The sequence below is a fragment of the Natrix helvetica genome (assembly GCF_964273705.1).
Source record: "Natrix helvetica genome assembly, chromosome: 1".
Classification (NCBI taxonomy): domain Eukaryota; kingdom Metazoa; phylum Chordata; class Lepidosauria; order Squamata; family Natricidae; genus Natrix; species Natrix helvetica.
In genome coordinates, this window is record NC_138548.1 from 188,523,418 (window position 1) to 188,546,185 (window position 22,768).

General features: G+C 37.4%; 1 protein-coding gene across 1 annotated transcript in view; it reads right to left on the minus strand.

Moving 5' to 3' along the window:
• The window catches only part of ABCA12 (ATP binding cassette subfamily A member 12), a 179,608-nt gene that overhangs the window by 25,752 nt on the left and 131,088 nt on the right, over positions 1-22,768 (minus strand). The window contains exons 39-49 of the mRNA XM_081957386.1: positions 21,831-21,918; positions 20,549-20,654; positions 18,997-19,051; positions 15,537-15,714; positions 13,387-13,502; positions 8,749-8,908; positions 7,955-8,223; positions 6,531-6,747; positions 5,835-5,944; positions 4,942-5,086; positions 3,291-3,425 (exon numbers count right to left, since the gene is read on the minus strand). Coding sequence (XP_081813512.1) covers positions 3,291-3,425; positions 4,942-5,086; positions 5,835-5,944; positions 6,531-6,747; positions 7,955-8,223; positions 8,749-8,908; positions 13,387-13,502; positions 15,537-15,714; positions 18,997-19,051; positions 20,549-20,654; positions 21,831-21,918 — 1,579 coding nt within the window. The remainder of the gene's footprint in view (positions 1-3,290; positions 3,426-4,941; positions 5,087-5,834; positions 5,945-6,530; positions 6,748-7,954; positions 8,224-8,748; positions 8,909-13,386; positions 13,503-15,536; positions 15,715-18,996; positions 19,052-20,548; positions 20,655-21,830; positions 21,919-22,768) is intronic.

The window sequence follows — 22,768 nt, forward strand, 5'->3', positions numbered from 1 at the left end:
AAACACTTAATATTATAAATGAGATCAGGCTTGAAAGCAGAGGTGGGCACCACATAATGTAACAACCGGTTTGCCCAGAACCGAAAATGCCCGTGGCATCAAAAACATGGCAATTATATAGGACGGGATAGCGCTGGGGCAGGTAAGCTGGCCCAGCCGCTGGTCGGAAATACTTGTTAGCCCAAACTGGTCTGAACTGGCAATAGCCCACTTCTGCTTGAAAGTAAAAGTAGTAATACTTGTGATAGAGATAAAACTATTTGCTGATAGTTTCCAAATAGAGACATTATGGTCTGATAGCCAGAAATTAGGCTAAATGCTGTGGCCCTAGGAAGGCAATTGTTCCCTAATTAATTACAGAAACTTTCCCCACTAACACTTGGGTTAGGTTCTTTTCTAATCACTGTTCTACTTTTTATATGGCATCGCCTTCTCAGGAATTTATTTGCAATATAATCTTTTTGACTAGGATTAGTGCTCATTTCCACATTGCTGTCCTCTATGCCAACATAAAACAGAGTTGTTTTGTGAGATGAACAGCCTTTAAATTTGATAAATAAAAAAAAAACATTGTCAGCCTAATTTTGGGGTTTTTTGGCTCAAACTGTAGGATGGGTACAGTGGTGGGTTTCAAATTTTTTTAGAACCTCTTCTGTATGTGTGGCCTGCTTTGTGGGAGTGGCTTGCCAGCCATGTGACTGGGTGGCCGTGGCCAACTTGTCAAATGTGGTGAAACTAACTTAATAGCGCTCTTGCTTAGCAACCAAAATGTTGGCTCAGAAACTCTGGCATTTGAAGCACGCAAGTCTTAAAGCTGTCAAGTTACACCCCTAACCCTTTAGAAAAAATCCCCCAGGGGTGTTCAAACTTGACAGCTTTAAGACTTGTGGACTTCAACTCCCAGAATTCCTCCTCTCGCTCTTCATCTTGATGATGTGCGGATGGACGGGGGTGGGAGGGAGCTGAAACCGGTTCTAAATGGCACTGTAGATTTGTGGAACCTCTTCTATAGAACAGGTTAGAACTGGCAGGAACCCACCCCTGGATGGGTAGCATATACATTTGATAAATAAAACTATGCTGCTCCCATTACCAATCTGTATCCTGTCTGTATTGCCCCTCTTATAATCCTATTGTATCATGTTGTCTTGATTGGTGAGCATGCCCTTAATTATAAGTAATGTGATTAGTTTTCTTCTCTGGCTTTGCTCTCATTTTACTATTGGGGATAATAAATTAATATGAACTCAAGAAACAGACAGGAACAAAACAAGGCAGAAATAGCATCAGAGAGGAGTCTGGGACTATTCGCCTCATACCCTTCGCCACCCCTTGTTTGTCCCCAGGGTTCCGCCCCCATCCATTAACCTCTATCATTTGCTAAAATGCCCCTAGCTGTTTGCGCCGGCCAATGAGCCCCAGCCTCTTCAGTCCCAGACCCTTCGTCACGGCCTATTTGGTGAAATACTGCTCACACCGGGCTTTTGGGCTCAGGAGACAATTGGCCACCAGCCAATCGGAGGAAGGAAAGGGAAAAAGAGGGAGGGAGGGAGGGAGGGAGGGAGGGAGGGAGAAAGTGCTCTGTGTCAAGTTTCCTCTCTGGGGTTTGTTTCTCTGCCCAGTTGCCTCGGGTCCGAGCTAGAAAATCCTTTGCATTTCCTCCCCCCTCCCCCCAGAGCTGTTGGGGAAGATAATGATAATTTATTGAATCAAAGTAACGGAGCCAACAAGCCTTCTGTCTTTTCTCTGAGCTGCTCTTCCCCCTTCCCCCTTCCCCCCTTCCCCTTCCCCTTTTCCTAACAATTAATTGCTGCACGCATGTTCGTGTGTCTTCTCTTAAAGGGGCAGCCTTCTTTGTGCCAAGAGGGTGAGTCCGTAGGATGTGTCAGCTTTTTTCCTCTCTTTTATCTTACACACATACACACACACCTAAAATCAATGTAGCAATATAAGAAAGTATATATAACACAATTACCAAATAGATTAATAAAGGCTGATTTTAAGTGACCTTGTTTCTGGTGTATGTTTAATATAGTGTGAATCTCTAAGGCAGTGGAATAATGAGAGGGGAAGTCTGGAGCCTATTTTTCTATCTGTGAGATGACCTGGTGGTTCTTTTTCCACATGCAAACTGGCAAATTCACTTGCTCCCCAAAGATCGAAATGGTAAGTAGACCTAATATAAGGAACATTCCATCAATTCCATAGGGACATAACCAAGATATTAATATTTAAATTTGATACTTTAACACAATCACTATCTCAATGTAGTAGAATACCAATTTGAGGAAGCCTGAATGTGTTTTCAAAATGTGAAGTATACCTATGGTTGAAACATGTTGGGGAACCTTACCACAGAACCATGGTGAACTCTTGATAATGAATTATAAATACCATCAACATAAAATGGAGCTCACTTAGAAGTTGAAATACACCAAGTAAATGAGATGAAGAGTGTGAAATAGAGGACAACAGTAAGGGAAGAAGAGAGGGATAGAAGAGAGGGCGGGGGGGAGAGGAGGAGAGAAAGAAGGAGTGGAAAGGGAAGAGAGGAGAGAGGAAGGGGAAGTAGAGAAGAGAAGGACAACAGAGGGAAGAAAGGTGGTAGGGAGGGAGAGTGAAGAGGGAGAAGAAAGTGATGGATAAGGTACAAATATGGTGTATGGACAGCAGAAGAGCCAATAATTGTTTTTGGGAGTTGATGGTAATACAAATTGATGTAAACATTTAATAATACAATACGAAGTTGCCTATGTAATAGTATACATGTGGTTATATGTTATAAAAATGAAAAAATAAAAAACTTTATATATAAAAAAATACTGAGGGAGGAAGTGAAGGTGATACTTATGGGAAGAACCCAGTAACAGTGGTAATAGATGAAATGCTGGCAAGTGTCCAAAACATAGGGAACAAAATAACTCACCACAAGTAGGTTCATAATCTATTTGCCTCCAAAATCATGGGTAGCAAATTGTTACAGATTATACGCACCTTGCATTGTGGTGGAGAGTATAGGCGTAATCGTTTATTCTGTAAAACTGTTAAGCAAGTATGGCAACATAATTTTTATTCCAATTTGTGCAACCAAAAGGAAAAGGTGGCATTGTCGTAATGTATGGACTAGATCCATATCTCTCTTGACTATCTCTACTAACATGCTGAGCACAATCTCTGGCTTTAACAAAATAGTTTTCTCTCAACTTGTAGCTATTACTTTGCAAGACTATGAAACAGAGAATAAGAAAAATCATAATAATTCCCCACAGAATAATGTTTGTATTTCATACCAATAGTAAAACTGATGGTTTCCCCAGAAGGGCTAGAGCAGTTGATAACTTTCTGTTGGTGCCATAACTGCACTTAGAGACAATTCTACATTGGTAAGGCATGAGATTAAGTCGATAAAGAAGCTGAAATACAATCTGTGGGGGGAAGAAATTCAGAAAAATGATCATTCTTCAACAATTATGGTATGACAATATAATTAATACCTGAATTTTAGGAAAAAATATTATTTTGACAGTTTTACAATTAACAATTTTTAACTTCCTGTTTAATGTTAATTTACCAGCAGTTTTAAGCAAACATATTAAAATGAAGCATAGATAATAAATCTGTAGTAAGCATTTTGGAGTTAGAAAAGAAATTATAATTGTGTGCACAAGACTCTCATGCCAATTTTGTTTTGTAAGGCTATATTTTTGCAGATCTGTTCCTGTACCACTTGAACTCTAAATCCTTTGTAAAATGTGATACCTAGAACTGAACATAATACCTTGAGTCAGTATTTCTTAAAGTATGGTTCTAGGAACCTGAAGATTTGTGAAATCAAAATTATTTGTCTGATATTAATAGCATTTGCCAAAACTATGTCACTTTTCTCATTTTTTGGGTAAAAATAGTGGTTTTATTTATACTAATATTTAATGGATTTAGTATTATTTTTACATGATTCTATAAATATTCTATAAATGTGTATAAACTATGTAAACAAAAGCTCTTTTGTGTTTCACCATAATTATAAAAGTGGGAAGGGGTCCTGAAAGAAAAAAAACTTTAAGGAACACTTTGATTGATTGGTCTTTGATTAATTCCAAATGAAATGGAACAATTCCTTTTTTTCCTATGGCTTAGTAGAAGAGTAGTGTTAGCCTATGATAGCCAGAAATCAGGAGGAGTCTGGTAAACTGATGGATAGAGTGGCTATCTGATGAAGTGAGCTATAGCATAGGTCACACTAGGTATATTATTTGCTGCTTAAGAACAATTTGATTTTCACATAGCCTAAAATAAATTACATAGTCTAGAATAAGTTACAGGTGGTGAAGTGAGCCCTAATGTTAATTTTGTCAATGCTGATCACTTCCATGAAAAATGAAATTCATCCTCCACCATGATGGGAGCAGGTTCTTTGGAAAAAAATGATAATCAAAGATTAACTATAAACAACCAAATTCTGGCCTCTGTTTCCATCAAACCAGCTTCCAAATGCAGGCTAGCATTTGAAATGCAGCTAAAACCCGATATGTTCTTGAAAATTCAGCCTGGACAAACCTCATCTCCATTTCAAAGCTGAAGAGCCAGCGCTGTCCGAAAACGTCTCCGTGGTCATGTGGCCGGCATGACTAAATGCTGAAGGTGCACGAACGCTGTTACCTTCCCACCAAAGGTGGCTCCTATTTTTCTACTTGCATTTTACATGCTTTTGAACTGCTAGGTTGGCAGAAGCTGGGACAAATAATGGGAGTTCACTCCGTTACATGGTGCTAGGGATTTGAACCACTGAAATGCCGACCATTCTGATCGACAAGCTCAGCGTCTTACTCACTGAGCCATTGTGTCCCTTTTAAACTACCAGTGTTTTAAAAGCAAAACTCCAGCATTACTTGGTAGTTTTCCCGAAAACTGATATTTCTACTTAATCTTAATTTTACATACCCCTTTAATATCTTCCTCTGGGATGCCATGTAACCGTGCATAGTAATACATGTGTTCTTCAACAGTCAACAAATCATCTAGAGCATCTTCTTGAGGACAGTATCCAAATTGTGAACGGTGTGCATCATGAATTTCACTCAAGGATCTGAATTGCAAAAATTATTTGTTAAGTCTGGAATTTTTTTTAAAAGAACTTAAAAGTTAATATACCAAGAAGCCATGTGAAACGCTCGTACAAACATGTATAGTAGAAAGAGAAACATAGTCCCTGACATTGCTTTCTCATTGTATCTTGTGTTCTATACATCTAAGATTGCATTTGGATTAAGTCACATTTATGGATAATCTTCTATTGACAGACTTACAATGCATAATTTTATGTTAGCATTTATTGCATTAGTTTTGTCATTTTAAAAACACATCCAGTTTTAATCACTTAATACATCCAGTGTGTAAAATGCCAGTCTTCTTACTGGGTTTTATTGGGGCCACATTTTGATGTCCGTTTTGCATTTCCATTTTAAGGCCTCATTCTCAAGAGTGGCATAAGAATACCAGGGAAGTCACTTGTGGCTAAGCATTTCTCACATAATTATTCAGCTGAGGTGGGAGACAGGCAACTGTGATTTACAGTTCTTGTGAATTTATTAAAAACAATATTGTTCAATGAATTACTCTGAAATGCTATAATTTAACAAAACTTTGATTTAAGCTTCGCATGGCCTTAATCTCTATACTATGGATAAAAATGCATTACAGAAATAAGTAGCACTAAAGTAATGGAAAAGTCTATTTGGATTTCATTTAACCTAAATTATTTTATTCCATATTGGTTTTATTTTCTTAGCTAAGTTGCTAAGTTTCATTGTGGAGAATGAATCTGTCCTCCATACCCAGTTTCATCTTGCATCAGTAGCCTTCCATTAGTTGGACCAATGTCGCCTGTCAGCATTTTAAAAATGGTGGTTTTCCCAGCCCCATTCACACCAAGCAAGCCAAAGCACTGGAGGAAAAAGATCACATTATTTTTAAGGCATTTGTAATTTTTTAACTTACAATAGATTTGAAAAACAAATATTCTTTCATATTATCCATAATATTTGCAATTTTAATAAAAGAAGATGTTTAAAACAAAGAAAATAGAAAACCCAAGAGATATCGAAAACAGCATACTTATATGCATTCATAACTTAAATAACTAGTAAAATATCAGTTTCAAAGGGGGGGGGGCAGCAGAAACATTCTGATTAATACTTCATCTTTTTTGCAGTTCTCCCATCTAATCTCTGAAATGATTGAGTTCTGTGCAGGATCAGCCTCCCTGATATAGAGTAAGATATATGTTTTATGCAGCAGATTTTGATTCACATGAAACATGTGCGAAGTATTATTTAAATGGTTATGTGTATATATTTGCTACTGCTGAACCTAAGGAGGGCAAAGAGAAATGAACAGGCAGTGTATGCCTGATATGTCCAGCCTGAAGATGCCTCTTAAGCTGTGCACAATTTTTTGTGACTAGCTACACACATAATAAGAATGTTTACTTCTCATAATTTCCACTTTCTACTTTTGGTTTAATGACTTACCTCTCCTGCTGGGATTCCAATGTTGACATTTCTCACTGCTACAATCCTTCGGTAGGGAAGATGGTAGATTTTGGAAAGATTCTGGAGCTGCAACACATCACAGTCTGACAAGCCCAGTGTCACTCGCTCTCTTTCTGCTCGGACGTCCTTGTCTTCCTCCCCAACAATGTCTTCAAGGTAGAGTGGAGACTTACCATGCAATTTATTAAATAAGTATCTATCAAAAATTAAAATCAAGTTTATTAGTATCACCTTATTTTTAAATGTTGTCTTATGAAATATTTTGTCGATATAATGAGTTTTCTGCAGAAGTTTTTAAAAGTTTAATTATTCATTACCAATCAATACACAGAATGGAAATAGAAATGGAAAATAGAATAGAATAGAATAGAATATTCTTTATTGGCCAAGGGTGATTGGACACACAAGGAATTTGTCTCTGGTGTTTGCATAAACTCTCAGTATACATATAAGCAACAAAGCGATAAAGCATACATCATAAGATACAATCATAAGTATAAGATACAACCAACAAAGTGATAGTCATAAGATACCAATAGGAGTAGATAATAGGAAAGGTGAGAAGGATACAGTAATACAGTCCCACTACATGCTTAGTTATCCTTAGGCATAAGACAGTGCTGTGGGAATTATGTTTTGTAGAGTGATGACATGGGGGAAACAACTATTTTTGTATCTAGTTGTTTTAGCGTGCCCTTCTCCTGAAGGGAGAAGTTGAAACAGTTTATGTCCAGGATGTGAGGGATCTGTAGATATTTTCTCAGCCCTCTTTCTGGCTCGTTCAGTATACAATGGAAGGCAAGCTAGGTGAGGAAGGTGTGTTGAATTTATTCACCCCCTTGAGTTATCTGTAAAAATAATAAAGGTGAGGTACAAGCAAAGAAACAAACATATTGCTGCACTTTGCTTAACTTCAGCTGATTTAAGCTCATATACCCAATGGTCTATAATTTCCCATCCTAATCATTTGACCATTTGTAGTATCTGAATTCAAGTGAGAGAAATAGATGCTTCCATCTATTGCTGCAACTTGATAGGACCTATGGTTAGACTGAATAGTTAAAAGGATTATTCTAATCTGTAGCCCAAATGAGATTAAACCAAACACAACTATTTGCTTAAACTGCTTTGTTAGATCAAGAGCTGTGATTAATTTCCCTCTTCTTTCTGGCATTTTGGCACTGTAATAAAGCAACTTCTTAATCACATTTATTTGATGCAGAAAAGAGATATTGTAGCCCCTGCAAAATAGACCAACATAATACTTGACAGGTATTATGATACTTATAAAAGCCTGTTAAAGCAATAAATTATAGCAAGTTTATTTTCTGCAACTTACTTTTTGTCAATCCCTCATTTTATTTGCAATTTTGGAATTTCCACATATATTTATAGTTACTTACTGTAATATTTTATGCCATATTTTCTGAATTGTTCCATCATCAAGCAAGAGGCGGGCTGTAAAAAACAGAGTTCCTTGAATGAACATCCCAAGCAGTTTAGATGTTGTCCTGTCCAATTCAAATGTTTTATCAGGGTAAACCACTCCATAGGCTTTTAAAAAACCCATCAGGGCATGATACTGAGATAATTCTATTAACCCATAACCAAAACAGAATTGTGGGAATATCAGGAAAATATGTCTCAATGTTTCAGCAAGTTCATGCAGGTCCTGAAAGAAATAAAAATAATTTCATCACTGTACTTTTGTAGTTACAAAATTACCTTATCATTAAAAAAAACACCTTTATAGCAGATTGTGTTATAGCACATTGCTGACTCGTATTTATACATGATGCTACATTCATCCTTTTCATGCAAATCATTAGCAAGCCACATATGAGGTACACCTGGTCATCTCTGTCAGTTCCATTTAATCTGAAAGTTTCTTAATGATTGAAATCAAACGCATTACTTGAGAAGGAATCTGACCAAGATAGAACTGTTGGTTCCTTTATTTTTCTTGATACTACCTCAAATAGAGTTTATCTTTATTGCATATCACATTGCAATACATTTTCTTATATGAAGCTATATTTATCTAAAACCCTTTTTGTGCAAATCATTATCAAGCCGCATAAGGAGTAACTGTTGTTTCTGTCCTCTGGATATTATTATTGGCATTCTACCCTATTTTATAAAATCTGGAACATTAATGAAAAAGTTGGTGCCAATTACATGTTTTCAAGCTTATTACCTTATCAGTAGCTTTTTCTTGTGAAAGTAAAAAAACAACTGAATGGGTGATGATTGTGTTGACGCCAAAGAATAAATTGATACAGACATAAACAATAAAGGCCATCCCAGTTTCCTTGAAGATTCCAGCCAGTAAGTACATCCATGAAAATGTTGAATATCTGCAGATCATTAAAAATCACAAGCAGAATAAAGTAACCAATACAGAATAGCAAAATACTTAATTGCCTTCTAGTCTTGTCTGTGAACAGTTACAGAAATAAAAGGAGTCTGTTTTATTCATCTTGACAATAACTTAAGATTTATAAATTGTCTCCTGATGTCATGAATTTTAATGTAGTTAGAAAAGATAAATAATTTTATCTTGCAGCTAATTTAATTGCCAAGAATCCTCATTAATTCTGACAACCATAATTTATTATTTTATTCATTTATTTGTACCTTCCTATCCCATCCTACTCAGATAGACATGCCCCCTCCAGGAGAAACTTCAGAAGTTTTCAAGCTCATCTGGAGAGGTGTTTTTTTAAGAAAACCCCCCAAAAGCCACAAGATCCGGAGCTGCCAGTCTCCGGTAAGATGCACATCTCGTAGCCCGCCCCATCCAATCCCCTGATTCATCTAGCTCCGCCTTTCTCATGATGTGCTTTGCCTATAAGTTAAATAGGCAGGGTAACAGTATAAAGCTTGCTGGAGTTCTTTCCCAATTTTGAACCAATCAGTGGTTCAATGTCCAGTTCTCACTGCTGCTTCTTGACCCACATATAGGTTTCCCAAGAGACAAATAAGATGGTCTGGTATTCCCAACTCTTTAAGAACTTTACAATTTGTTGTGATCCACACTACCAAAGGCTTTGGCATAATCAATGAAGCTGAAGTAGATGTTTTTCTGGAACTCCCTAGCTTTCTCCATGATGCAACATATGTTGGCAATTTGATCTCTAGTTCCTCTGCCTCTTTGAAATCCTGCCTGTACTTCTGGTAGTTCCTGATCCACATATTGCTGGAGTCTAGCTTGTGGATTTTGAACATAACTTTACTAGCATGTGAAATGAGTGCAATTGTGCGATAATTTGAACATTCTTTGGCATTGCCCTTCTTTGGAATTGGAATGTAAATGGACCTTTTCCAATCCTGTGGCCACTGTTGAGTCTTCCAAACTCGCTGAAAAATTGAGTGTAGCACTTTTACTGCATCATCTTTTAAGATTTCGAATAGCTCAGCTGGAATACTGTCACCTCTATTAGCTTTGTTGTTGCTCAGATTTCCTAAGGCCCATTCTAGGATGTCTGGCTCAAGGTCAGTGACCACTCCATGGTTATCAGAGACGTTAAGCTCTTTCTTGTATAGTTCTTCTGTGTAATTTTGCCACCTCTTCTTATTCTCTTCTGCCTCAGTTAGGTCCCTGCCATTTTGGCCCTTTATCATGCCCATCTTTGCATGAAACGTTCCCTTCATAACTCCAATTTTCCTGAAGAGCTCTTTGGTCCGCCCTATTCTATTGTTTTCTTCTATTTCTTTGCACTGTTCATTTAAGAAGGCATTCTTATCTCTTCTAGCTATTCTCTGGAATTCTGCATTCAATTGGGTGTATCTTTCTCCCTTGCCTTTTGCTTCCCTTCTTTCCTCAGCTATTTGCAAAGCTTCCTCAGACAGCCACTTTGCTTTCTTGCATTCATTTTTCTTTGGGATGGTTTTAGTTGCTACCTCTTGTACAATGTTGCGAACCTCCATCCACAGCTCTTCAGACACTCTGTCTAGCAGATCTAATCCCTTAAATCTATTTGTCACCTCTACTGCATGTCAGGAATATGATTTAGTTCATAACTGAGTGGTCTAAGTGCTTTTCCCTACTTTCTTCAATTTAAGACTAAATTTTGCAATGAGAAGCTCATGATCTGAGCCACAGTCAGCTTCTGATGTTGTTTTTATTGACTGTATAGAGCTTCTCCATCTTTGGCTGCAGAGCACATAGTTAATCTGATTTCTGTATTGACCGTCTGGTGATGTCCATGTGTAGAGTCATCTCTTGGGTTGTTGGAAAAGATTGTTTGCTATGACCATCATATTCTCTTGACAAAATTCTATCAACCTATGCCCTGCTTCATTTTGTACTCCAAGACCAAACTTATTATTCCGGTTATCTTTTGCCCTCCTACTTTAGCATTCCAATCCCCCATGATGATAAGGACATCATTTTTTGGCGTTAATTCTAAAAGGAGCTATAGGGTCTTGGGTTCGAACTGAGATCATTGTATCATTTTGGAGATTGTATCCTAGTATTGCTTTTCCTATTCTTTTATTTACTATGAAGGCTTTCTTCTGAGGGATTTTTGCCCACAGTAGTATACTTGATGGTCACCTGAATTAAATTCACCCATTCCTGTCCATTTTAGTTTGCTGATTCCTAAGATGTTGATGGCCGGCGGCCATCTTTTGTTTGACCACGTCCAGCTTGCCTTGATTCATGGATCTCACATTCCAGGTTCCTATGGAGTATAGTTCTTTACAGCATCGGACTTTCCTTTCACCATCAGATACATCCACAGCTGAGTGTCCTTTTGGCTTTGGTCCAGCTGCTTCACTCTTTTTGGCACTACTAGTACTAGCCCTCTGCTCTTCCTCAGTAGCATATTGGACACCTTCTCATCTTCCAGCATTATATCTTTTTGCCTTTTGGTACTGTCCATGGGGTTTTCATGGCAAAGATACTGACGTGGGTTGTCATTTCCTTTTCCAGTGGATCACATTTTGTCAGAGCTCTCTGCTATGACCTGTCTGTCTTGGGTGGCCCTGCATGATATAGTTCATAGCTTCATTGAGCTAACACAAGCCGCAGTGGCAAGGCAGTAATTCATGAAGGGGTATATATTGCAAGGCAATAAATACTTATTATTCAAGACAAAAACAAAACATTTGCTTCTCTATTTTTCCTTTGAGCTGAGGTCAACAACTTGTGACTTCTTTGGTATTCCTATACTTTTTCTTGGCCACATTATTAACAAGGTTTGTCAGCATAGCTTTTCAACAGTTTAGCTTACAGTTGCTATATTTCTCAGTGATCTCCCATCCAATAATACCCAGTACTGAAACAATCAGAATAGAGCTGGAAGGGATCTTGGAGGTCTTCTAGTCCAACACCCCCCTCCCCTATTCAAGCAAAAGAGATTATACCATTTCAGATAGGTGGCTGTCCAGTCTTATCTTAAAACCTACAGCAATGAAGCACCCACCACTTCTGAGGGCAAGCTGTTCCACAGGTTAATTGTTCTCACTGTTAGGAAGTTTCTCCTTAATTCCAGGTTGCTCTCCTTGGTTATTTTCTCCTTGATTATTTTCTATTCATTGTTTCTTGTTCTGCCTTTGTAGCAGCCCCTCAAATACTGGAATACTGCTATCATATCACTCTTAGTTCTTCTTTTCTCTAGATTAGCCATACCCAATTCTTGCAATTGTTTTCTCCAGGTCCTTAATCATTTTAGTTGCTCTTCTTTGCACTTTTTCCAAAGTTTCAACATCTTTTTTTAACGTGGTGACCAAAACTGGATACAGTATTCCAGGTGTGGTCTTACTAAGGATTTATAAAGTGATACTAATACTTCACATGATTTTAATTCTATGCCTCTATTTATACAACCAAGGATTGTATTAGCTGTTTTGGTTGTTTACTACTGAGCATTTTGAAATCCATGAAGTTCATCCAGGTACTGTTTCATTGCTTGGGTATAGTCATTGTCAAGCATTTAGGTAGATAAAGAATAATAGCTAGAATAGGCACATACAAGGAAATAAAGAAAGCAAGAAAAAACGTTCCATTAATTATAACTTTCCACCCTTAAAATTAAAAACAAAATAAACAAAATAATAATAAGAAAATGCAGATCAACATGAGAACACATTTTACTTCTCAGAGCCTAATGTGGCTACATTTTGCCTAGCAATTTTATAGTTTGGAATTTTAAATTTCTTTTTTAGTTTTGCATCCATTTTATCATGAACCTTTTAAATTTGTTCCATTTCCATGATCTATCAGAGCAACAGTGTATATAGGTGCCTTAGTATACCATCTTGATCCTGTACAAGCATTTCAAATCCTGACATTTTTCTTAGAGGCCTTCTATTATCTCTGAGGTCAGTTTTTATTCTTCCAGCAATGCATAGATACATCAACCATGATAGTTCTGGCCTTTTGAAGTAGTTGTTGCTATGTTTTTAATCTATTTATGGGGTGTAAATAGATCATACCTGCATATATAATTATACTTTTCCTATATAATTATCTCTGACATGAAAAGCATTTAAAGAGCTAGTGGTGAAATTGTTGATTTTTTCTCATAATCTTCCATAATTTATCAAGTTTTATCTTGTAATACAGCCTTTCAATTTTTTGTGCTCATTCACAATCATATACCATTAAGTATCTATGAAACCATTAGGTAGATTGGCTTCTTTTTAATGTGCATACCTTATTTCTAGAGTTGGTTGGTTTATTTTTATTTACCCTCTTTTATGCTTTGACTAGTTACTTAAAAAACTGACTTTTTAAAATTACTTTTCAAAATAAGTAATTTAAATTGCTCTGTTCAAAATTATAATTGGAGATTCCATTCACATTGAATCAAGCCATCCAAATCCTTACCCAAATAAAAGAAGAAGCAGGAATACAGCCAACAGGTTATTTTCATTGAAGAAAGCTGGCATCTGAAAAGCTGAAATAACGCTCACCGAGAGTATAACAGGCACCAGAAAATAAACCTGTAGAATGTTCATAAATACAACTGATTATCACAGACCAAATACTAAGTTTAAACTGGATTTTCTTCTAACTATGGAAAAGTTACTAACAAAGGAAGCAAGCATTATTTACAGAGGTCCTAGAAAGCAAAGGCTATAGAAAGAGGCATACCTACCTATTTTAATGAATTTAAATCCAGAAAAATGTGCTTGGCTCTAAGTATCTCTATGCAATTTATTTGAATTATACAGGCCTATTAGGAATGTTTTATGACAATTCTCATGAGAAAATATTTCATATTTATTCAAAATTTGGTAGTAGATGATCATGTTTTTAAAGAACAAAATGGCTGAGATCACATGTGCTTAGCCATAGTTTGTAGTGCTGCATCAAAAGCCATATTTCTCATACATGATTCCAAACTATCTATGTTTTGGCTTATTATAATATATGAAATACAGACAAAAAGTGTACAATATATTGTGAGAAGTGTTATATCCAAATATATATTATTTTTATATTGTTTCCACCTTCCCTTAAATATTAACAGAATCCACAATGCCTGAGAATGAGTGTCTCCACTAAATAATTAACAGTCAAGCTGAAACTCAGTTAATCAGCTAAAATGAGCAAACTTCCTTCCAGACCCAATCTACAGATCAAAGGATAAGGTCTGCAAACACAGAGGCTATTAAATTAGATCTCCCAAAGGAATTGCATGTTCACAAGAATAAACACACATACACATATAAACACACCCTCAAACCTCAAGTGTCATCCTGGAAACAGCACGTGACATACCAGACAAGCTCCCCTTATAAAAATCTGCTGCTGTACCCCATTTCTCTGCAGGTTGACCCTAAAGGCAAATTGTTTTGCTTTTAGGAATAAATATTTCTTCTTTCTTCACAGCTGTCTGGATCTCATTTTTATTTATTCTTCCACAGCCCTGGTTCAAGTTGGAACCCCAAATTATTCTTCTGACAATATCTAAATTCTACCTTGAGATCTCATGACTATGCTTTGCCTAGTGCCAACTTTGTACATTTCAGTACTTGCTTCTTGACAAGATTCATTTTGAAGTACTGCTGTATTCAAAATTGGAGAATAAACTACATAAACAAGAAATATGTCCCAAAGGTTTAGTGTTTTTAAACTAATATACAAAAAGGCCTATAAGGTGATTTGAAAACAAGCGGTGATTTTTTTTCCAGAATTAATTTTATAACAAAAACTTTCTACCAGCAATTTTCCATCTCTTGTAAAAAAGAGAAACATTATTTTCATCTGAAGAAAGGTAAATTATTTTTATAGGATGGATAAAACAAATTTTGGTCTGGATGATAAAACAAATAACTGGCTTCTCATATTATATCAAATTACAGTATTTTTGGCAATAGTAATTAAAACATCATAGCTGAATGTTCATATATTAATAGGTAACTCAGAGTTCCAAATAAAAGATCTATTAGGGGATGCCAATTAAGTCTCCTTTTTGCCATATTTTTTATAATTTAGCCTAAGAACAACTTTATTAATTTCTAGTTAAATATAAATGAACTTAATATTAGATTGGGCTAGTTTAAAGTTCTGAGTTTTTATAGATATAGTATAGCAACAACAACAAAAAGAGAATAGAGTCCATGTATTACTAAGCATGGTGCAACAGCTTAATTCTACAATTTTAAAAATTAAATATAGCATTGAGTTTTATGAGTCAGAATAACTAAGTGAATCCTGCATTTTTAATATAGCAATAGCAATAGCACTTAGACTTATATACCGCTTCATAATGCTTTACAGCCCTCTCTAAGCGATTTACAGAGTCAGCATATTGCGATCTAGGTCTTCATTTTACCAACCTCAGAAGGATGGAAGGATGAGTCAACCTTGAGCCTGGTGAGATTCAATCTGCCAAATTGCAGGCAACCAGCAGTCAGCAGAAGTAGCCTGCAATGCATTCTAACCACTGCACTACCAAATACAGGATTTTTTTTTGCTTCATTTCATCATGTAGTATTTTCCATATTATATTTAAGACATAAGCTACTCACCATGTCATAAATGAAGTTAGTCACCCAGTAGCTGGTCACACCAAGGCCAGAGATATGCTGTAGCTGTTTTGCCTTTGTTTGATGTTCCTTGACCACATAAAGCACAAAGCTAGCTGTTGTGATGGAGTATCCAATCAAGACTGACATGGACACAATGATATCCAATAAACTACTAAGCCTGAAGAGATGAAAAAGAAATGAAAACATTTTAAGAGAACTGGCTTAATTTTCTGCATTGTCCTGAGTAAAGTTAGGTTGGAAGCATTGTAGGAAATTCAAAATTGTTTGAGGTAAATGTCTATTGTTTCTAAGAAAGTTGATCAGGAAATAAAAAAGAAAGTGAACAAAGTTAGCACCCATCCCTCTTCTAGAAGAATGAAATATTTTGAGAAATATTCAAAAAGGCAGAATATTATATATTCCTAGGAGAAACATGCTCTTGGAAAGCAGCCCCCATCTTTCTTAACAGACCCAGCAGGACTGGGCCAGCCTATCTACAAGACAAAAGACCTTTAGCTCAAGGGTGATGGGATTAAGACATGACCCTCCAGGACATAATAGGATTATCTAGCAGCAGAGCTCACCACATTGCAAAATCACCTGGGGATATTGCATCACCCTCCAGGCTTCAACCAAACTTCTCAGACAACCTACAGGGTTAGCTATGATCCCTATAACAGCCAATAGAATACATGTTCTTGCACAGGAATAGGAAGTTCAAATGCAAAGTCCAAGAGAAGGTATAAAAGCCACCCTCTCTCAACTCCATGTGGTCAGCTGCCCAGAATCATGAACTACCATGTGGTTCTGCTTCATCAATAAATGGACCCTCTTTCCAATCAGCCTCCAGCCTCCATTTTGTCTCTAGTGTCTTTCTCCCGGCTTGGAACTGAACCAGATGGATATTTCTCCCAGCAAAAGGAAGAAAGTTAAGCATTGACTATGAGCCCCAGATGTTAATGAACAGCATGCAGATGTTTTATTTCAGAGATGTAAAATAATAAAATATAAACGTTTATCTTTATTGCATAATCTTTTTTCAAAACTGAACTGACACTTGCTGTCAAAAATAATTCAGGATCAATTAATATGTCAGAACAATTATAGTTAAATATGACAACTACGAAGATTAGTAAGTCTGGAGGACTTCCGGTGGCGCCGCTGGCCTTGGAGGACGCTCCTTCAGGAACACCAGCCCCGTGTTTGAGTAACAAGCTTCTAGGACAGCATAAATCAGCTGTCCAGCGGTTTGAAACCCCCCCTTGGGAAAAGAGGGGGAGGTGAGCTGTCTGGCATAGGGTAGAGTTCCCCAGCAGCCCCAGAAGTAATTCTGTGGCGTGAAGGGTATGAACTCCCCAGGAAGCCCGACAATCTTATTTATTTATTTATTTATTTTATTAAATTTGTTAGCTGCTCCTTCTCCACAAAGGGACTCGGGGTGGCATACAATAAATAAAACACATATTATAAAAATTACACATTGTACACATTGTACAGAGGAGGTATAAAACACAATACAATATATAAATATTAAAATAAGTTAAATTAAAACCCCAATAGAGATTATAAGTTTAAAAATTGCCAGGGGGAATAAAATGGAACTATGGTTGAGCCAGGCCTGCTAGTTGAAAAAGGTGGGTCTTGAGTTTTGAACGGAAGGAGCGGAGGTCGGTGGTAATCCTAATATCCGGGGGGAGGTCATTCCAGAGGGCTGGGCCCATCACCGAGAAGGCCCTACTCCTGGGCGCCGCCCTTTGGCACTGCTTAGTGGACGGCACCCAGAGAAGTCCCTCTCTGTGAGAGCGAATTGGTCGTAGGGATGTATGGGGCAGGATGCGATCCCGCATGTAGCTAGGTCCTGTGCCATGGAGCGCTTTGAAGATGGTAATCAATACCTTGAAACGCACCCGATAGACCACAGGAAGCCAGTGCAGCTCGCGCAGGAGAGGTGTTATATGGGAGTATCTCGTACTCCCCATAATCACCCGCGCGGCCGCGTTCTGGACCAGCTGCAGTCTTCGAGTGCATCTCAAGGGAAGCCCCATGTAGAGAGAATTACAGTAGTCTAGGCGGGACGTCACCAGCGCGTGAGTGACTGTGCGAAGGGCATCCCGGTCCAATTGGGGGCGCAATTGGCGCACCAGGCGAACCTAGTGGAACGCCCCCCTCGCCACGGCTGCCACATGGTCATCCATGGACAGCCGGGCATCCAGGAGGACGCCCAAATTGCGAGCCCATTCCATGGGCGCTAGTTGCTCGCCCCCAATGGCCAGTGTTGGAATTAGCTGGTTGAACCGGGGGGCCAGAAGCCACAGCCACTCCGTCTTGGAGGGGTTGAGTTTGAATCGGTTGTCACCCATCCAGACCCGTACGGCTTCCAAACACCGGGACATCATTTCAACGGCCTCATTGGGGTGGTTCGGGGTGGAGATGTACAGCTGTGTATCATCAGCGTACAGATGATATCCCACCCCAAAACCATGGATGATCTCACCCAGCGGTTTCATATATGTGTTGAACAGGAGAGGCGAGAGGACTGACCCCTGTGGCACCCCACAAATGAGAGGCCTCAGGGACGACCTCTGCTCCCCTGCCAACACACGCTGCGTCCGGTCGGAGAGGTAGGAGCAGAACCACCGTAGAACGGTGCCCCTTACCCCCAGCCCCTCCAGCCGGTGCAGGAGGATACCATGGTCGATGGTATCAAAAGCCGCTGATTATTAGCCCACTGAATAGTACCTATTTATCTACTTGTATTTGCATGCTTTCAAACTGCTAGGAGGGCAGAAGATAGGACAAATTGATGGGAGCTAATTCTGTGATGCAGCTCACTCTCGGGTTTTGAACTGCTGAGCTGTCAACCTCTCATTGGTCTTCTGACTCAGGACTGACCTCTCAATGGTTTTCTGATTCATCATCCTAACATGAAACACTACTGTATGTGTGTGATGTCTTTACAGAATGTAACATAGTTGGCTATATGTGGAGATGCAGTAATGGGCTTTCATGGTTATGACATTTTGGTTATAGAATTTCTTTCTCCCTAGATGCCAGGCTACTAAAGTCAGGTTAACAAACTATGCTTTCGGTTGCAGTTGTAATCAGTTCCTACTCTATTTCTCTAATCATGTCATTTTACTTACTTTTTATTGAATTGTTTATCTTGATTTTAATGGATAGACAATGGATATAATGGATAGATAATAAAATTACAGAAGTTTATAAAGATTTAAATATATACATATTCTCCAGTGCTATGCAATTTCTTGTTCTAATATTTGGGATAATATTTATGATAAATTCAAAACATACTGTATAAAACATAAGCAGTCCCTATTCACAATGACTGACATGCATATAATATAATTAGATTATACTTCAAAATAACTGTAATGCAAAAGATGAGTCTATTTTTCTTACAATTATATTAAGAAGAAAAATGATAAAATTAACATCTTACATGGCTTGCTCTTGGCTCTCTCCACCAGGATAAGGATGAGCAATAACAGAAATGCCTACAATAATAATGAAACACATTTAGGGACTTTATCTCATTATTGAATATAGGTGCTAGTTCAAAACCTGAAAGATTTAACAGTTTTATTTTTCTGCCATTAAAGTAAAAGGCAACTAAAATAATCTATAGCAGGGGTGTTAAACTCAAGGCCCAAGGGCAGTCCATGGGGTGCTTAGATCTTTCCCGGGGGAACTGCCCTGGAAACAGGAAAGGGCCAGCCCATGGTGCTTCTGCCAGCGAAAATGGAGCTCCATTTTCAGAGGGTTGCAGGAGGCCGTCACAGCTGAAAATGGAGCTTGGGAGCCTGCTTTCACTGGTAGATACCGAAGTCATTGCATGTAAAAATGGAAGTTTGAAAATGAATGGAATTAAATAAAAAATAGTAAAAATAATATTTTGAGATTATTCTATTTTTTATATTTTATTTATGGCTACTGAGTCTCTAGCTACCATTGCCCGTTTTCTTTTTCAGCTGGCTCAATAGTAAAGGCCTTCAAAAGCGATACTATATTGCATTGGTGCTGTGTCAAGAATTAGTATTTATTAGTATTCAATTTGCTTGTTTGAGCAGCTGTGGTGGTGCAGTAGTTAGAATGCAGAATTGCAGCTAACTCTGCCCACAGTCAGGAGTTTGAGCCTGACTGGATCAAGGTTGATTCAGCCTTCCATCCTTCTGAGGTCAGGAAAATGAGGACCTGTATTGTTGGGGGCAATATGCTGACTCTGTTTAGAGAGGGCTGTAAACACTATAAAGTGGTATATAAGTCTAAGTGCTATTGCTTTTGTATCCCATTTTTAAAATTGCTTCAAATACACCAGTTTTTCTCTGATATGTATCTTCCACATCAGTGTTATCCTTGTTGGTCAGGGATATCAATCCCACTGGAATAAACATTAATTTCAATCAGTACTTAAAAGTTGCAGTCTAGATCTTGGTTGCTATCCTAATTCTAATCTTAAAACTGCACTGGGGATTAAAATTATCAAACACAACAATAGGGTCTTGACTGTTACTACCTATTTTAAAAACAATAACATAATCATAATTAACTTTTATCTGGACATTTCAAGAATTTCTGAACAGTCTTTTTGTCAAAGCATATATATGCTATTGGCTCCTTTAAATGGTGAAGGAAAAACAATCCCTTCAGAGAATCTTTCTGTTTCAAATTTATTATATTCAGCATCCTTTATTAGTTGAGGATATTTAAGATTTAAAAAAAAAACTAAAATGCTTCATTGTAGGATTTTCACCTTAAAGCAATGCAAACCAATGTGTATTTTATTCAATAACCTATAGCAAAATTCAAAAAGGAATAAATGATGCCCTGGAAAGCCTAAAACTTGGATGAACTATTCTGCAAATTTGTAGGCTCATTTTTAGAAGGTATGAACAGTAACATAATACGTCAGATGTCACAATGTATTTAAAGATAAACTGAAAACAAAAGCTTTAATCTTCAAATAGAAAACTATGTGGCAAGTGGGTACCTACCATATCCAGAGGTGTTTTGGTGTGGTAAGTAAGCATGGAGAATGAAGTTATTCAAGCTGTTAAGGTAAGCTGGGAGGCTATGATATCCTTCCGGATTATACCAGACCTATATTTAAATTTCAGGCACAAAAATAATAGGCAATATATATGTATTTGTAATTTTGTGAATAAATTTGTAACCAATGAAGGTTAGAACTCAAGTGAATGAGACAGAATATACCTGCAGACCCACTCCATAATCGACATTAAGAATAATAAAGTAAAGTATTTGTTTGTTTGTTTGTTCATGTCAAAGGTGATTTTCAAAAATTGGCAGGCTTCTAGATTGTGAATCCTTGGAAAACTAAAGTAAGAGAACAGTAACTTTTCTAAGTTCAGTTAGTTAACTTCATGAGTTATGTGATTACAGTTCCAATCCACAGTGTCATTGTTAGGATCTGTTTGTTTGTTTTTGTAGAAGCAAAATAAAATTTATATTGGCCCAAAAAAATATTGCAAAATCGAAGCAATTTTTCTCAAAACTCAAAGAAGCAAGAAAGCATGTCCTCAAAGTGCTTCTCCAGTTTTAGTAGAACTAGAGCCTTTATCCACAGAACCTGAGGACAGAAAGTGCATTTAAAAAGAACTCTGCTGAGAAAGCTCGGATAAGAGTCAATGTCCAGTTCCACTAGAAGCAATTACTGTCAGATGAATTTTCTAGCCTTGACAGGTTTTCTCAGCACATTAGAAACTGACAAACAAAAGTTCCTTTACTAAATAAATGCTGATATGACCCCAAATTACATCTCCTGCTACAGCAGCATATGTGTTTCTTGAAAATTATGAGAACAATACTGTAGAAAGAAACAAAAAATGCAGTTGACACATTTGCTTGAATGGTCCCTCCCAATATGGACCATTATCTCCTAGACCGCAGAGTTAAGGGGAACATTTTATGCATATGCTATACAGATGTAAAATATAATCTATTAATACAAAATTACACCAGAGTTGATAAAATACAGTGAATCTGAATCTGAATTATGAATCATGAAATTGTTTGCATCTTGCCGTTCAAGAACTTGACAAGCTTCCTTAATAGAGCCCATTTCTCCAAGTTTCAATTTTTCTGTCTACAACACTTAAATAGTACTATTAACTTACCTGAGAAATCTGCAATAAGACCTTAGTTTTTAATGTAATTAAATAGTGAATTTTAACAAGATATATTACATGTATATTAAATTTAAGAAATCACTTATTGGTCTGCTGTATTTCATGAAACTAAATGTCCGTTGTTTACCTTTGTTACTGTTCTGTTAGCAGGTACTGGGCTTATATCAAATTGGAGATTACTAGTCAAAGGCAGCCCAAAACTCCAGCCACCATATCTAGATGTGGGAGGGGGAAAAAGAACATATAAGAAAATAAAGTTCCCATGTTTTAGACATCATAGATCTCGCGTACTTAAATTCCATGGAAGTTATATAAGCCATAAAGTGTACATCACTTCTCCCAGCTTAATATATTTGGGCAAGATTGATAGTACCATCAAGTTTTCATTCTTTAAGCAAGTTTTCTACATTCGTAAACCATCTGGGTATGCTAATCTCATACATCCTCTGTATGAGATGTATTAGATTATGAATAGCATGGGGATACATCCAATTCATATTGGAGGTACGTCTGGGTTGAAAAGATTAGCCCATGACATCACCATTGCCCGGTGGATGCCCACGGAGGCTTCTTTCATGTCCTGTCAAGGAGGCTGGGATGAGTGATGGGAGCTCACCCCACCACACAACAGCACTCAGGTCTTGAACATAGGTTTGCTAACCTCCAACCCAGCATCCTAACCATGTGAGTTACCATGTTGCTAATATGCTCTATGAAGGACTTCTTGTACTGAGAAGAGAAAGAAAAGAAGCTGACAAGGGAGCTGCAGGCTCAGGATTCAAATAAAAAAAGTCCAGGCAATTCCCAGATCCTCTGGAAATAAGGTGTTCAGCTGTACCAACATGTTCTTTTCTACATACTGAAAGAGCTACCAAGAACTCTATAATCTCAAGAGTTTAATTAAAATTAATGTATGTTTTCATTATTATCTTTCAAATTTATGGACTAGAATTTTAAAAAAGAAGAAAAACAAAACAATTTTAGAGCCCTAATTTCTAATTGGTGCTTCCTGACTTTTTAAAATCAAAATTAAAGATTTGGCCACAATAATAATCTAAGCAATCT